Source organism: Serpula lacrymans, assembly GCF_000218685.1.
Source record: "Serpula lacrymans var. lacrymans S7.9 unplaced genomic scaffold SERLAscaffold_8, whole genome shotgun sequence".
Classification (NCBI taxonomy): Eukaryota; Fungi; Basidiomycota; class Agaricomycetes; order Boletales; family Serpulaceae; genus Serpula; species Serpula lacrymans.
In genome coordinates this window covers 1933891-1948579 of record NW_006763297.1, presented here as the reverse complement: position 1 = coordinate 1948579, position 14689 = coordinate 1933891, and the positions used below count along the sequence as shown (strand labels likewise).

General features: G+C 46.5%; 6 protein-coding genes across 6 annotated transcripts; all 6 read left to right on the top strand.

Moving 5' to 3' along the window:
- Positions 1-4185: 4185 nt before the first annotated feature.
- SERLADRAFT_470528 (uncharacterized protein) lies at positions 4186-6390 on the top strand (the record flags this gene model as incomplete). Its single annotated transcript, XM_007319668.1, has 7 exons — positions 4186-4529; positions 4586-4739; positions 4792-5005; positions 5069-5396; positions 5455-5643; positions 5697-5934; positions 6002-6390. 7 exons carry the CDS (start codon positions 4282-4284, stop codon positions 6074-6076), a joined length of 1446 nt encoding a protein of 481 aa, XP_007319730.1.
- Positions 6391-6633: 243 nt separating this feature from the next.
- SERLADRAFT_370809 (uncharacterized protein) lies at positions 6634-8527 on the top strand (the record flags this gene model as incomplete). The annotated part of the gene is made up of 6 exons (XM_007319667.1): positions 6634-6696; positions 6755-6918; positions 6972-7087; positions 7142-8166; positions 8228-8365; positions 8414-8527. The coding sequence occupies 6 exons, from the start codon at positions 6634-6636 to the stop codon at positions 8525-8527; spliced, it is 1620 nt and encodes a 539-aa protein (XP_007319729.1).
- A 226-nt stretch (positions 8528-8753) lies between these two features.
- On the top strand, positions 8754-10307 carry SERLADRAFT_470520 (uncharacterized protein; the record flags this gene model as incomplete). The annotated part of the gene is made up of 8 exons (XM_007319666.1): positions 8754-8959; positions 9017-9132; positions 9197-9301; positions 9364-9416; positions 9478-9615; positions 9675-9771; positions 9827-10048; positions 10107-10307. 8 exons carry the CDS (start codon positions 8878-8880, stop codon positions 10167-10169), a joined length of 876 nt encoding a protein of 291 aa, XP_007319728.1.
- An 84-nt stretch (positions 10308-10391) lies between these two features.
- SERLADRAFT_470519 (uncharacterized protein) lies at positions 10392-11179 on the top strand (the record flags this gene model as incomplete). The annotated part of the gene is made up of 4 exons (XM_007319665.1): positions 10392-10499; positions 10567-10778; positions 10836-11065; positions 11092-11179. The coding sequence occupies 4 exons, from the start codon at positions 10400-10402 to the stop codon at positions 11117-11119; spliced, it is 570 nt and encodes a 189-aa protein (XP_007319727.1).
- Positions 11180-11302: 123 nt separating this feature from the next.
- Positions 11303-11826, top strand: SERLADRAFT_392661 (uncharacterized protein; the record flags this gene model as incomplete). The annotated part of the gene is made up of 2 exons (XM_007319664.1): positions 11303-11408; positions 11466-11826. The coding sequence occupies 2 exons, from the start codon at positions 11331-11333 to the stop codon at positions 11706-11708; spliced, it is 321 nt and encodes a 106-aa protein (XP_007319726.1).
- Positions 11827-13880: 2054 nt separating this feature from the next.
- Positions 13881-14630, top strand: SERLADRAFT_470514 (uncharacterized protein; the record flags this gene model as incomplete). Its single annotated transcript, XM_007319663.1, has 4 exons — positions 13881-14015; positions 14076-14189; positions 14242-14442; positions 14496-14630. 4 exons carry the CDS (start codon positions 13993-13995, stop codon positions 14509-14511), a joined length of 354 nt encoding a protein of 117 aa, XP_007319725.1.
- Between the last annotated feature and the right edge of the window lie 59 nt (positions 14631-14689).

Genomic DNA, 14689 nt, shown 5'->3' with positions numbered 1-14689 from the left:
GATGTGTTGTGTTCTGGGGATTAGTTGTGGATGACTTTCCGCGTAGAACTGTAGCCAACGTGTTCTAGCTTCGTAGAATGCGTCTGCCTGTTCTCTGGTGTGGAGTCGGGTGACGTCTGGTTGAGGGAAGGGGGGTGGTGCTGCTATCCTTCCTTGTCTGGACGATGTCGGGGGTGTTGCTGTCTGTGTCTGTAAATCGTCTGAGCTTCTTCCTGCTCTCTGAGATCTGGTTCTCGGTCGTTGCGACGTATTGTCGGCTTTTTCTTCCCAAACCTAAATAGGTGGGACTTCTGGTATGGAATACAATTATTTTGTTACGCACAAAGTGCTTAACAAAGTCTGAGGGTTCGTCGAGTTTGTTCAAAGAGACTTATCCGAAGACAAGTTCGAGGATGTAATTCTGAGTAGAGGGATTCCAACGGTTGTTGGTCTTCTTCCGTATGGAAGTCTGATCTTAGAAGTCTAGCTTTGTAAGCGTGAACTGCGTAGAATCGTATTGGAGAATACTACTACTGTTACAAGCGTATTTATAGAGAAGTAAGTCGGCGATAGGAGTTACGTCCTATCTAGGGTAGGTCTGTCCGTTGAGGACTGAGTACTATACAAGGTAATAGAAGTGCGAGAGGAGCGGAAGTGTATGTGAGGGACGTGAGTCATTGGTCCGATGGTATAACCGATGAGTAACGAGAAATGAGTAGTCCGTAATAGAGGTAGACAAATCGTAACAGAAAACCATGTTTGAGTTACAAGCTGTATCAGTCATATACAGCAAAACTGCTTTTATATTCATTTGATTGTTTATATTCACAATTTGTTGTCTATGTAATACTTCATGTATCCCTAACAAAATCGATCCACTTTTGTCTTCAACTACTACCTACGTCATGAAAGGTGGACCATCTCATGGCATCAAAACACTCCACCATGACTGCACATGGTGTTGCAAGTACTGCTACTACATAAGCACATGTAACCAATGTACCATGCAAACCGGACATTTACTCCACCTCACAATGCTGGCAACACCAATACTCCGCTATCGTTTTTCCCTCCCCTGGCAGACCCAATTGACAGCCAGGTCAATATGATCATAGACACTGACACCTATGCCGGAAATAGTGCTCTACTCATCCCCATCCAAATGTTGGTCCGCAACTATTTGGAATACGGAGTATCTGTCGATGGCAACAATTACTTTCATCCTTCTCACCCTTTACACTCCATGACATTCCATCCCCCTTTCATCAAATCCTACCAGCTTCATTCAATCTCCCTGTCCAATTGCGGTTTATATCTTGCAAATCACTACACTATATTCTATCTTGACCAACTTCATCCATGGAAGTGTAATACGCTACTTGACCAACTACTGCACATCCATTTTCACCAATTACTCAGTAACCCTACCTGGAAGGGGGGGTTACTCATTGTTAAACACGCCCAAAGAGATTCCACCAAACCAACTCACGTCACTATGGAAGATTTATCTCTCATGAATATTATTGCGGCTGCGTATGGGTTATTTTGCACTCTCTATCACCCATGCTCACGCTATACTATAGAGCTATCAAGAATGAAATTTTAGTTTGAATGATTTTGTATTACCTATAACAATATTTAAGTATTCATCATAGTAAACCTTACTTCATGATTCTATGATTGTAACACTCTTGTGTTCTACAATTATAACACGGCCTTGTGTGATTACAAACCGGGGGACCAGGTTTGCCCGGAGGGCCGTGCTATATAATTTGGTTCATCTGAACCATATGAATTAATTCCAGCGGGCTGTGAACAATATCTGGCTTTAGTCTGTATACCATCTATAACAAAGGGGACAGTGGTCTCAAAAGTCGTGTGTGGCACACATGGGAGCACATTTTTTCACTTAGTTTTGCTCGCGTGGTTTTCGGTTAGCAGTAGAGTAGGTAGAGTGCAGTAGTAACGAGTGCAGTGAAAATTGTAGCCACTTTGAAAATTCTCACGCTTATAAGGACAGACAGCACAAGTTCACTGACTTCTTACTTAGTAAAATTTGATCACTTAACTGTATTATCATTACTCAAAAGATAATGTAGAGCAGCTCAGTCAAGAGCAGCAGAATGCTTTTGATACCATCATACAGTCAATTCATCATAATTGGAGAAGATCTTGCTTGATTCACAGTGCTGGAGGTAGGGGAAAAACATATCTCTGTAATACAATGGCAGCCGCTGTTTGAGCAAGAGATAATCATAATGGTGCTCTGTGTGTAGCATCCTCTGAGATTGCATCCCTGCTCTTGGAGGGTGGCCGCAGAGCTCATTCACACTTTGGAATCCCTATTCCTGTACATGAAACATCCACATGCAGGATTCCAAAAAACTCTGACCTCCATTGAGACATACCAGAGTTATTCTCTGGGATGAAGCACTGATGCAACACATTATGGAATTGAAGCATTGGATTGTACATTGCGGGACATTTTGGATAATCAGCTTCCATTTGGAGGCATTACAATGGTAATTGGAGGGGACTTCTGCCAAACAACACCTGTTGTTCCAAGAGGGTCAAGGCAACACATTAGTTCTGCCTCTCTTAGAAGGTCATGATTGTGGACAAATATTCATGTCTGCTATCTCACACAGAACATGTGCCTGGACCGTACTCCAGAAAGTGAAGCATTTGCTAGCTGGCTCCTGGATGTTGGTAGTGGGTGTGGAATTTCAGGAGATGGAACTATTGAACTCCCCACCAACATGCTTATGCCAGAAAACACCATAGACTCATTAGTCAACACTACCTATCCCGGAATTGCAAATGGAGACCAAGATGACCATTATTTCTTCCACTGCTGTTACAATAACACATTTTTGGACCTTTACTTTTCATTCTCCTCTTTAACCTTTTACTATAGTTTTCTCACATTGTGCCATGCGGCACTTTCCCTTTTGTTCAAACTCCTCTTTCTCGTGCTGCGCTGCCTTTCTTCTTATTTTAGCTACAAGTCTCTCACGCAGTGGAGCTGGTCACACGGGCTAAGCCCCATCATCAGCCACTGCCTCTATCAACTGTACAGTATACATGTACAAACAAACCTGTAGTAGTATATATAGACTAATAGATCAAGGAGACTCCTCAGCGAGTCCTCCTGTTGTATCCTCACAACTAACTTGTTGAAGTCTAAAGGGTAACCACTCCCTCATCATCATCTCTATAGTTGGTTCTAGTGCGCCAGAGTAACTAACTCTTGGTTGTTACAACTGCACCATCCTCTCCACAAAAAATGATGCTCTTAGCGACCTTAATTCAGCAATCCTCACAAAACTCCCTGAGGAAGAGTTAGTAGCTCTGTCAATTGATAAAGTGGTTGGAGAGGGGCATAAACATTATCCTGTGGAATTCTTGAACTCCTTGCAAGTATCTGGCCTTCCTGAAGCACACCTCAATCTTAAAGCTGGATATCCACTTATGCTCCTCCACAATATTGATACCCTAAATGGACTCTGTATCGGAACATGCATGATTTTGATAGAGATGAAGAGAAGAGTATTGAAGTGCCGTGTCTTGGGAGGAAAACATGCAGGACAGATAGCTTTTATTCCAATCAGTGACACAGGTTGGGCTGGATTTACGTGTTTTCACATGGGTAACTTTATGTTGCATTGTCTCACTGCACTTCAGGAGAGAGAATAAAAGTGCTATATCCACATGGTTTAAATGACAGATGGTATATAAATTCTGACTGGCTTTATCCGTGACTGGCAAGTAGACTTTTCCCCAATTCTCACCCTTTTTACTAAAGTGTTTTGTTATCAGATCATATTATCATCCTTTACCATTTCTGGAGTCCCTTTTTTATTTCTCATCAATTTATCAATGTAATACCATAGACTTTTTACGTTACAATATATGTTGATGTTTGTAAAGATTCAATGAACCATTTACTTGAATTCAGTATACTGTGCACAAGCTTAGGGCAAGCTTATAAGGACATTCAAGGACAGAACAGCATGTCAAACATGCATCATAGGATTCAAAGACTTAGCATACATTACAGACAGCATAAGTTCACTGACATTTTGATCACTTAACAGTATTAAGCAAAAAATATTGCACCAGTGGCAGAGCTACGGGCTGGACCTCGTTTACAGTGTGGGAACGTGAGTGTTTGAACGGCATGCCATGTGTAGGCCGTCCGTATATGACCGTCATGTTTCGTCAAACATGACTTAAGCGTAGGCCAAATTTAGCGGTTGTAGGCTATCCGTTATAAACTTGTAACGCAACTCATATCGCGCTATGGCCAAAGCTCTTTCTCCTCGCCCGCTCCCTACCATTCTGCTTGTTTCTCTCATTCCAGTTGCATCCTGGTTCGTGGTACGGCCACTCCTCAGCCCAGCCCCTCCTCTTCCTGCACTATACACCTCGTTTGGTTTCTCCATTTATGCTTTTCTAGCTGCTTTATACCTCGTTCCTGCACTTGGACCCACATTCAAGGGGGCAAACCTCAAGGGCAGGGATTTGCTCAAGATTTACTCAGATCCAATGTATGTCAGTTACTCTGGGTATATTTGGAAGACTCTGACGATGTATTCTCGAACAGACCAGAGAGTCTGGGTTTGGCCTGCGCATCAATCTATGTTCTGCTCTTGATCTTGTTCATCCCCTTTCCTTTCTCGAATTTGGTCGCAAATCTATCTTCTGCAAAGCCTCAAGAACCAGAGGGCTTGACTGCCACAGCTTCTCTCCATCATGAGGTCAATAAATATCTCCCTTTGAACGCCCGCCTTTAAACAATAGAACCTACAGCTAGCAATGTACCTCTCATCTCTACTCTCACTCCTGATGGCCACAATGCTAGGATTCCTAGATGATGTATTCGACATTAGATGGCGGCATAAGTTACCAATCCCAATAATTGCATCCATACCCCTCCTTATGGTTTATTACGCTGAAGGGGGGAACACACATGTCGTTGTCCCTCTTCCTTTGCGGTCCATATTTGGCGTGCTAGTAAATCTAGGTTCTTACATTCATTTCTTGCTGTTATCACGTTCTAGGTTTGATTGCCGATAATTTTTGGCAGGTCCTCTCTATTATGTCTACATGTCCCTGCTCTCCACGTTTACAACAAATAGCATAAACATCCTCGCCGGCATAAATGGTTCAGAAGTTAGCCAGGCACTGATAATTGCCCTTTCGGTCATTCTGAATGACCTGCTTTATCTCCCATGGCCAATCGACTTCCGTATACCTCTTCACCTCCTTGGTAGCCAAGCCGAGGTAGAAGTTGGTGGGGTCCTACACGCTGGGATGTCATACGGCAGCAAAGAACTCGTCGGAAGACATTTATTCAGTCTATATTTCATGCTTCCCTTGGTCGGAGTTTGTCTCGGATTCATGTATCACAATTGGTCAGTTTCATTCTTCCAACGCACGTTGGCACCCCACTGACAGTGAAATGATACGAAGGTATCCAGCACGTGCGTTCCCAGGAGATACACTGTGTTATGTCACTGGAATGGCCTTCTCTGTCGTCGGAATTCAAGCCCATTTCTCCAAAACCCTGCTTCTGTTCTTTCTACCCCAGATTTTTAACTTCTTGTTATCATGCCCACAGCTCTTCGGCCTCGTACCATGTCCGAGGCACCGAGTCCCGAGGTTAGTTTCATTTACATCAACGTAGCGGGGTTAGATAAATAACTCGACCTTAGATTTGACCCTGATACGAATCTCCTGCATCCCTCAAAAACCCTCTTCATCAAGCCTCCATCAAACTTGACAACCCTCGTTCTTCGAACGCTATCGACACTACGACTCACCGAGCTAACGATACATGCAACGACAGGAAATGTTCTCGAAGCAACAAACCTTACAATCCTCAATTTCTTCCTCTTACGGCTGGGACCGATGAACGAGAAGAGACTTGTTCAGACACTTATGTGCACACAGGTATGTATACCCGATTTCTTTGACAATGGTACGTTCATACGCTGATATACACGAACTTCTCGCGCAGGTTGCAGGGAGTGTGCTGGCTTTCATTGTACGCTATGGGTTGGCAGGCCTTGTCTACGATGGCGACAGGCATTAATCGGACAAGACAACATGTGTTAATGAGCGTCGGCCGACGGGTCTAATACTAACACGACCGTGTCCTGTTTACGCTGCTACAGCGGGCATGTACATGTATGTCTGGCTTCGTCGTCGGTCAAGAATAGTTTGATTGTGAATGAGCACGCTGTTGGTTACCCAAGGCTGGTGCGGGGCTAGAGCAGGAGCTGGTACTGTACCGCAGAAAGTCCGTATAACGCCGATAGCATTGTAAGTGTACATAGGCGTTAGAGCGTAATCACGAGCATCGCGTAAATCATGCACCACTTGTCGTTTGTCTTGCACGGCATTCCGCTCATTCTGCAACCTTGCGCACCGAGATATGTACTTGAAGGGGAGCCGACGGTCGTACTTAGAGGCCTTTGCTCCGCACAGTTGCGCCGGGTACAGCTGCTATTGGTGGAATCACATGTCCGACCACCTTGACTCGCTGAATTTCGAATTCCAGTGAAAGATGAAATACAGTCCGTATACTTTTCTTTTATCAACCACCATCTTCTCTCTACTCCTCTCATTCACCCCCGTCGCATTCCCGTAATGGCAAACAGCGAGCGCGCCGCTTTCCAGGCTGAGGTCGCCGAAGTAGAACAGTGGTTCAAGGTGAGCCCCTCGTGTTCGCATGCCATTTGGCTCGTGTGACTGACGCTATGGTCTTCAGAGCCCACGGTTCGCTCGAGTTAAGCGTCCTTATACCGCTGCTCAAGTGGTCTCAAAGCGGGGCACCATCCCTATCAAGTACCCCTCTGGCCTGCAGGGCAAAAAGCTGTTCGCACTCCTCGCCGAACATGCGAAGAACGGGACTCCCTCTCATACCTATGGAGCGTACGTAACCTCCAACACCTGTACAATGCTTGAATGGCTAATGGCGGTTGTAGTCTTGACCCCGTTCAGATTACGCAAATGGCCAAGTATCTTGAGACTGTCTACGTCTCGGGATGGCAATCATCGAGTACTGCAGCGAGCACAAACGAGCCTGGCCCAGATCTTGCCGGTTAGTCACCATGTACTTGCTCTATCAGCATCCTTGCTGACGTCGGTCCTATAGACTATCCATCCAACACTGTGCCCAACAAGGTCGAGCATCTGTTCATGGCCCAGCTCTTCCACGACCGCAAACAGCGAGAGGCTCGCTCCAACATGTCCGAAGCTGAACTTGCCGCTACGCCCTACATCGACTACCTCCGTCCCCTCGTCGCTGACGCTGACACTGGCCACGGTGGTCTCACTGCTATAATGAAGCTCGCAAAGATGTTTGTTGAAAAAGGTGCCGCTGGCATCCACATCGAGGATCAAGCACCTGGTACCAAAAAGTGTGGTCACATGGCCGGCAAGGTGCTCGTCCCCATCTCCGAGCACATCAACCGTCTGGTTGCCATTCGTCTCCAATTCGACATCATGGGTGTTGAGAACCTCGTGATTGCTCGAACTGACTCTGAGGCTGCCACGCTCATCACGACCAACATTGATGACCGGGACCATGCTTTCATTCTTGGCTCGACTAACCCATCACTACCTCCGCTCGTTAATGTCATGGGGGATGCTGAGAAAGCAGGCAAGTCGGGAGATGATTTGCAAGCCATCGAAGATGCTTGGACTGTTTCGGCGAACCTGCAGCTCTTCTCTGAGACCCTCGCCAACGCTATTGCCAAGCAAGGTGCTTCCAAGGCCACCGTCGACAGTTTCATTGCGCGAGCTGGCAACGTTTCGTATCCCCGAGCTGTGTCTATTGCTCAGACTGAGTTTGGCCTTAAGACTGTTCCGTACTGGGACTGGGATTCACCACGAACACGCGAAGGCTTTTACCGATACCAAGGTGGAACACAGTGTGCTATCAAACGCTCTGTTGAGTATGCACCATACGCCGATGCTCTATGGATGGAGACGAAGAAGCCCATCCTGTCCCAGGCGCGAGAATTTGCCTACGGTGTGCACGCTGCACGACCAGGCCACTGGTTGGCCTACAACTTGAGCCCGTCATTCAACTGGGATGCGGCAGGTCTTGGCACGGATGACATGAAGAACTATGTGTGGGAGCTTGGTAAGCTTGGATTCTGCTGGCAGTTTATCACTGTGAGTCTCCTTACATATATATGTCGTGCGTATGAGTGTCCTGATTTATTGCCCACCACAGCTCGGTGGTCTGCACTCGAATGCATACATCAGCGACTTGTTCGCGAAGGAGTATGCAAAGGAAGGTATGAAAGCCTACGTCGAGCTCGTGCAACGAAAAGAACGGGAAATCGGCACGGATGTTCTGACCCACCAAAAGGTGAGATTTATTTACAATGACATGTTCAAGAAGCTGATTTCCCCACAGTGGAGTGGTGCGGACTATGCCGACAACCTCATCAAAACTGTTACTGGGGGTGTATCATCAACATCAGCAATGGGCAAAGGTGTCACTGAGGATCAATTCAAGTCGAAATTGTAATTGGTCTTGCTTTGGGTCATCTTGTCGACGTTGCATAGGTGTCATTTTGTACTTACTTACATACTTTTTCCAATCGCATCTTGTACTTTTTATATGTAACTTTTTTTCACATGGTATGTTATGTTTGAGTCTATTTGAGCTTTCAAGTTTAAGTTGTGAGATGCCACCGACGAGTGTCAGGTTGCGCTATATTGACCGGCCGAAGTTCCGCTGCGCTGGATAACTTGAAGAGGCTTTCCTTTCTGATCCAAACATACTGTTGCCAACGTTCTGTTGAGACACTGGTCCTATACCACACGTACATCAATTTGGATACTGCTTGACACTTTTACCCCCTGATACGATCAACAATGGATCCAGTGGACCGCATTCAGACAGCATCTAGCTTTCTCTTACAATCACCACCGGGAGAGATCAACGATGTCCTCAATGGTCACAATTAAACTTTCGTTGCCATTGTTATCTGTCGTTGACCTCTGGCACCTCTAGATGTCCGCAATATCATATCAGACGACGATTCCCTGCATGAAGGTGTCCTACCTGCGTTGAAAGAGTACAACATTGCGCAGTTCATCACTGTAGAGGTACCCGGAACTCAGCACCAGGTAAATGCATCTGATCTCGTGTCCAACATCGTTTTGAAACTGGAGTTGATGTCTGCGTTGATAGACGGTTGTCAGTGAGGCTGCGAGACTTGCTGTGGGGGAAGATGAGGAGGAGAGATTCTTGGATCCTAGATCGAAGACGTCGTTTCGGTTTGATCATTTGAGTCTAGTGAGACTACATTGCATTCTTTGAGTGTTCCTACGCATTAACTCTACCCTTGATTCGTGCAGGAAGCGTCTGATCCACAAAGTGTAGAGCCAGACGCAGATGCAGAGCCATTACGGTAAACGAAGGTTCTCTTTATTGTTATCCTGCTGATATCAGATCACTATTTTCAACGATAGGGAAGCACTAGAAAAGTCGACTCTGGCTTATTTGAGCGCGCATTTCCACGATGGCGTTGCTGCTGTGTTTTCTGCACCTGAAACCAACCGATTTATCATTCAGATAGTAGCCAACAAGTATAATCCTTCCAACTTCTGGTGTGTAGTCGTTCTTATTAGACGGATCATGTGGGAAATTGAGGCGTAGATGTGTCTAGGGCTGGGAGATGGCGATCAGAGTATACCGTGGACCTCAGCGAACACAAGGTGGAAGGCAAGGTGCTTGTTAATATCCATTACTACGAGCAGGGAAATGTACGTGTCGACGGTTGATCGTAGAGTCTTCTCTAACGAATGCGATACCTTATAGGTCCAGCTGGCTACTCATCACGACCATTCTATATCGCTGCCACAGGCTATAGTCACCTCCTCTCCAGCCCAATCTGCTTCTAAAATACTCGCTCTCATTGAGGCCGAAGAGAGCAATTATCAGACAGCGATAAATGACACTTACCATGAGATGGGTGAAAAGACGTTCAAAGGGCTCAGACGCGCGTTGCCAATGACACGATCGAAACTTGACTGGGACAGGGTAACGTTGGATGATGTTGATGTACCGTCCCTCGTACTGATCTCCTTTACTTTTAAAGGTGCTGGGCTACAAACTCGGGGCTGAACTGACGGCGAGTAAGGGCGTGTTTGGGAGTGCATGAAAAACTGTAATCAGCTGTGTAACTGGCTTCGGCTTAGTGTACTATTTTATCCCGAGATACAGATCTGTATTGATTACCCTGGATAAATCTCGAAAGATACACGTCCAGTTGTATGTATAGAATTCTGTCTGATGCTGAATGTATCAAGGGAATGAACATATCCTAGGGGTAACCCTAACCTTGCTTGTACCCAATCAACTCCCAATATATTGATCATCCTTTACGAGAAAATGTCGCGAAAGGTTAGTTGTGTAAGATGCGATCTATCGCACAGCGGTCCACCAGCGTTCTTGCTCACCTGTTCTGAGTGTCGTAGAGCCTGGCATCATCGTAAGCATGCGTTTCGTACCAAACGCACGTTATCGTCCTCATTTTGGCCGCGCTTGCTGTCTTATAGGTTGCCACGTACCTCCCGTCGAAGATGCGGAGCTCATTCAACGTATCAGGGCGACGACTGAGCATGATATTGATAATGGGCTAGAGAAGTGGGTGTGTAAACGTTGTAAGAAGAACAAGGGGAAGGTACCAGCTCAGCGGGAGATGAGCAGCAGCAGCTCGGGGCAGACCTCGGTTACCATGGTGGCAAGCGAACGATCAGCGTCTATGCAAGTAAGTATATTATATCTGCTTTGACTTCCCGTTCGATAACTTACTTATCACATACAGAGTCTAAAATATCCGGAGCCTGATGCGCCTGATGAGCCTTCTTCGGTGGTGGCAGCCCCTGAAAAGGTCCTTGCATCCAAGCCCACTCTCCAAGCGCAGTTTTCTTCGATAAGGCTGTCCAGTTCAGTCCCATCAACCCCATCATTGCCACGTTCCACATCATATAAATCGATCCATGAACCAGACAGGGCGACATTGCCTCACCCCTATCCCAGTGATATCGCAAGGCCGTCCCATGATGGACAGTATCCTCCAGATCACCAGGCCCTGGGTCCGACCAGTGATACACGTCAACCAGAACTTTCAATGTATCCACCAGTAACAGTAACACAGCCTGCTACTATCGTTCCGCAAACATCAATGATCCAGCGCAATATGCCCAGACCTTCATCACACGAGTATAGTATTGTACCACCAACTGAGCCATCAGCAGATGAAGACGAGGACGTTGATATGGACGATCTTTACGCAAAGTCATCATATAGCATCATACGTATGTACACACCTCTTGCTCAAACTCGAGAAAGAAACGCAAATCGGGATGACGGCGAGGAGGAATCCGAAGCCACGAAGGTAAGGACTGATATATTCTCACCCTGCTTTTACTGAGTGATGTGCTACTTATCGCAGCTGAAACTGAGGGGCTGTCTGGCTCCTGAGTGGATGAAGGCGCGGTTTCCGGAAGACGACCACCCATGGAGTCGTGCCATTGCGAACAAGAACAACAAGCAGGCCAACACCCGCAGACCACGAAAGTCCCAAGCTCGGACACTCAGTGAACGCTCAACGGAAGAGCAGAAGCTGGAGATTGGCGTGAATTTTTCGTTGGGTGACTGGATAAGAAAGGAACAGGCTCATGCTCGCGCATCTTGACATATGATATCCATGTTTTTCGCAATGTGCTCGATGTTTTGTGGGGGAGTTGTTCGATTTTTGTACGTGTTATCAGTCGATGTATCGAAGTGAATTTGGCTGCAATCTTATCTAGTGCACGACTGTCCCGGCCCGTCTTGACCCGCCACTCAGCGAACGTCAAATCTGGTTTTGTAGTTCTGTCGACCGTGACTTACTGTCACTGTCAATTCCCTTCGCATACAGTCTTCCTGTCGTCTTTTAAGAGTGGTTTCTATCAGCAACATTAATATTGACCAGCATTATCCGCTCTTAGCTTAGCATATCCCTCAGCACTTTCAAAAACATGGCCAATACATCAGAAACTCCTCCGGTCGTCTTGTCTAAACTTACAGTTCCACAATTGAAGGCGCTATGCAAAGAACGTCGTATCACTGGCTACTCGAAACTGGCAAAAAGTGCTCTTCTCCAGAAGCTTACCGATTTTAGCGACAAGTCCAAGGACAGTCCACTAGTACCCCCCACAGCGGCAGTAAAAAAGACAGCTGGTGGTACAACGTTGGTTTGCTCAAGCACCGGGGCGAGAAAAACTGGTCAAACCTCTTTACCATCGGCGCATATATCCCCAGTTGCAGCTTTTTCAAGTCCCAAAATTTCAATTGATAAGGATACGCGGGGGCGCTCTGTCGTGGACAACGCGTGCACCGGACAAGTCGTACTAGGGGCTGTAGTGGACCGATCTTCCATTATTGTGACACCTCGTAATGTGGGGGGAGAACAAAAGCTGTCTCGTAATGTTGCTATACCCCCTCCAGAAACCATACATTCATCGAAGACCACGATATTCAACTTTGAAGGTGATGGTACTAAAGGGTCGAAGCGCCTTCGCACTGAAGATTCGAAAATAACCGATGACACTATTCTGAAACGAGCGAGATTGCCAATGACTACGGATCCAAAGGCTCACGTGGGAGGTCATGCCAAACAACACGTCTCAAGCACCCCCGTTATTCGTTCCCTGTTAACAAAAAAGTCTGCCAAGTTGCCTTCTTTTCTTGATCGAACTAAGGAGCCCTTTCCTGCTCCAGTCAATTCAGTACAAGCTTCTGGTGCGAATGACCTCGAACTACCGAACGTGCTTCCCTTAAAGGGAATCACCGATCTTTCATCAACTAAACGCAAACGGTTCAAACCACTGGTCTTATCTCGAGGAACCTATCCCCGATCTGGTGCCCAGCGTTCTAGTCATACTTCCCCACGAAACCAAGAAGGGACACAGGCCGATCTTATCTCATTAGATAATTGTTCTCATCCTACTGGACAAGATAACTTGAGCTTTTCTCCTTCTCCGCCAGTATCTCTTGAGAATATCACTTTGCCACCCAAACTGTCCGATAGGAAACGCGTGCACGTCTGGGCTATATTGCTGAGCGGCGTCTCCAACAATGGTCGTAAAAGTTGTAGCCTAGTTTCTCGAATGTTTCGCTATGCAGGTGCGAGAAGTTCAGTGAATTCATAATGTTATTGACCATCTCGTACTTCAAGTTTATCTCTCCGCTGCGCATATACTCGTTCAAAATTATCCTGGCCCCCGATTGGAAGAGGTGACCAAACGTTATCCACAAAATATGACGAATATGTGGCCGTACCTACGTCAGCGCGAAACCGAGGAGTTGGCCGGGAGACAAGGATACAGTCAGTCATACATTGGTCGATACTTCCAAGGGTTTCCACCATTGTCGGAGCGGTTGTGGGCCAACCCTGACCATGAACAGCAAACCGTCATTGCACTCAGGTGGGTGGGTGAACATTATAATGAAGGAACCATGTGAATGTTTGTAATATGCGTAGATTCATTGCGACAAGACTGTGGTTCACGCTTTCTATTGGTGGGGCTGGGCAAGATCCTCTGAAGTGGGCGAAGAGTGTAGTTGAAGACGTCCAACAGGTTGTTGAAGGAGAGATATGGAGTGTTACTATCAAGGAGCGACGATCAGACATCGCGAAGCCTACACCAAAAACTCTGCTCTACGTTTTGGAGTCCACATGTGAAGTCATCGGCCGTCCTCTTCCCCAGTCCCACCCCAGCTCTAGTACTTCAACATATAACCTCCGAGCTGATTGGTCGGCCTATATTTCTCGCAGACTGTCGACGACCTACGAGAATGAACGTTCTGTAATTGATCATCTCAAGTGGGCGAACTGCGAAGAATTCGACCGTGGCGTTAGTAAGCTATGGTTGAAGAGAATTGCGGACGAAGGTGACGAAGGGCGGATCAAGAGAGAGGTAGCTGAGCGGTACATCATGGCCTCTGTGGTCTCAAACAGGTAGATCTCCCAATCAAGCCTATGTCAGCGAGTTTGACTTTTAATTGGCCGCCATCTCAGTGTCAGCGGGGAGTGGATGTCTACTAATCAGATGGCCCAAGAATTCGCGGGGCTTCCGCCTCGAGGTAACGCGGTGAAGACATGTTCTCCCCGAATCAACCTTTATCTCCCTCTGTGAGTGTTTCGTACACTTTCAGGAGTGCACAGTATGACGATTTGTTTACAGGCACCATCATGTTGAAAGCGTGCACTTTACTCATGCTGATGGAAGGACATTACATCCCGCACTTGCAATCGTGCAAACTCCAGGAAGAGAATACTATATTTTGAAGGATAACGGAATGCAGGTTGGATGCGAAGAAGACGGAGTGGCAGGTGTTTGGATGCAGGTGTTGGGTTGTAGCAATCGCGGTTTGGAAGATAAACGGTGAGGTAGATTATTGCGCTTTGTATGCCTTATTGACGTAGAAGCCCATGTAGGATGCAAGGAAGTTAGCTATCTTGGTTTTCCGAGAATGCCCTATCTCTTGAACCTACTAATTCAATGCAGCCAGCTTGTCTGTCAGATTGTAAAGCGAATACTGTACTAGTAGTATAATGAATAACACGGAAATGTTCTGGAAAACCCATTATGCCTAGTTGCCGGTCGTCAATTAAATCGGCGGACAACCATC